Raw genomic sequence first — 1,811 nt, forward strand, 5'->3', positions numbered from 1 at the left:
ACCTTCAGTCCTGTTGTAAAACCCACAACCGTGCGGCTTCTTCTCTCCTTGGCTGTCTCTCGCGGTTGGGTAATTCGGCAGTTGGATGTTCACAACGCCTTTCTGAATGGTAATCTTGCAGAGACAGTCTACATGCGACAGCCGCCTGGCTATGAGGACTCGTCACGACCGGATGATGTATGCTTATTACAGAGGTCACTCTATGGTCTTAAGCAAGCTCCTCGCGCATGGTTTAACAGGTTACATGCTTTCTTGGTGTCGGTTGGTTTTTCACCTTCAAAGACTGATGTCTCTTTATTCATATACACTCGTGACTCTGTATCTTTATATGTGCTTGTTTATGTGGATGATATCCTTGTTATGGGATCTGATGCTTCGCGTGTACTCGGCTTCTGACTGACTTAGCCTCGGAATTCAAGATTCGTGACATGGGTGCTCCGTCCTTTTTTCTGGGCATTGAGACGGTCTCTCGTGGTGATGGTTTGTTTCTTTCTCAGCAGCGATACATGCGAGATATCTTGAGCCGTGCAGGTATGGTGGACTGCAAGCCGTTGGCTACTCCGGTGCCTGTGACTCGACCCGTTTCTGAATCGGTGGTTCCTTATGCCGATCCCACGCAGTATCGCAGTCTTGCTGGGGCTCTGCAGTATCTTACTGTCACTCGCCCGGATTTATCTTTTGCTGCGAATCGGGTCTGTCAGCATATGCACTCCCCGACTACTGAGCATTGGGCAATGCTCAAACGTGTTCTGCAGTACGTTAAAGGCACTTTGCATTTTGGTCTGTTTATTCGCCCATCCTCCTCTGTTGCAGTGCATGCTTTTTCGGATTCGGACTGGGCTGGGGACCCCGCTGACAGAAAGTCTACTAGCGGCTTTGCGGTTTTTCTTGGTGACAATCTGATCTCTTGGTCTTGCCGGAAGCAACGTACGATTGCTCGTTCGTCTACAGAGGCCGAGTACAAGGCACTAGCTGACGTGTCTGCTGAGGTCACCTGGTTGGTTTCTCTATTGCATGAACTTCGGTTGCCGTTGGCAGCTCCTCCCACTCTCTGGTGTGATAATCTGGGTGCAACTTATCTCTGTTCCAACCCGATGTTCCATGCTCGTACGAAACATGTGGAAATTGACTATCACTTTGTTCGTGACAAAGTGGCAAAGAAAGAGTTGCAGGTTAGCTTCATTTCTACTAAGAATCAGCTGGCTGACGTGTTCACTAAAGCTCTCCCTGGTCCGCGTTTCTCTACTCTGTGTGGCAAGCTCAATGTTGTAGCTAGTCCACCTTGTGCTTGAGGGGGAGTATTAGGACTCTATTATTATTAGTATTCGTTACCTATTGTTACTAGTATTAGTCTTGTATTAGGTTTGTTATTCGCTACTATATATATTCCTGTACAGACTTATTATTTGATTCATTCAGAAATATTATATCCTCATCATGACAACGGAGGGCAGAAGACGCATGATGGGGAAGCGGTGGAGGTGGTGCCAGAGACACCACTAGAGGCGATGGTGGAAGACGTGGCCAGGCCGGAATAGCCCATGCGCGATTTGCCACCTTTGTCTTTCAGGGACGCGGTTGCAAAGAACACCGTGGTGATCATTGATCTGCCACTGGAGGACCAGGACGGAGATGACTGTTTTTCTGATGACGATCAGTCAGGCGAGGAGGAGGACCCGCTATGCCCAACTATCAGATTAACCAGAAAAGAGAAGGAAGCGATTAGAGCCCCGTGGAAGCAGGCCCTGATCATCAAAGTCTGGGGAAAACGCATTGGATACTCCTTCCTAATGCGAAAGCTATATGCGTTA

The 1,811-nt window shown here is 48.5% G+C and overlaps 1 protein-coding gene across 1 annotated transcript; it reads left to right on the plus strand.

Annotated features, from left to right (window-relative positions):
• The first annotated feature begins 428 nt into the window (after nucleotides 1-428).
• LOC109185581 (uncharacterized mitochondrial protein AtMg00810-like) lies at nucleotides 429-1,538 on the plus strand. Its single transcript, XM_019335521.1, has 3 exons — nucleotides 429-1,068; nucleotides 1,153-1,268; nucleotides 1,398-1,538. Exons 1-3 carry the CDS (start codon nucleotides 429-431, stop codon nucleotides 1,536-1,538), a joined length of 897 nt encoding a protein of 298 aa, XP_019191066.1.
• Nucleotides 1,539-1,811: the final 273 nt, after the last annotated feature.

This window comes from Ipomoea nil, unplaced genomic scaffold (genome assembly GCF_001879475.1).
Source record: "Ipomoea nil cultivar Tokyo-kokei standard unplaced genomic scaffold, Asagao_1.1 scaffold1334, whole genome shotgun sequence".
In the NCBI taxonomy this organism is placed as follows: Eukaryota; Viridiplantae; Streptophyta; class Magnoliopsida; order Solanales; family Convolvulaceae; genus Ipomoea; species Ipomoea nil.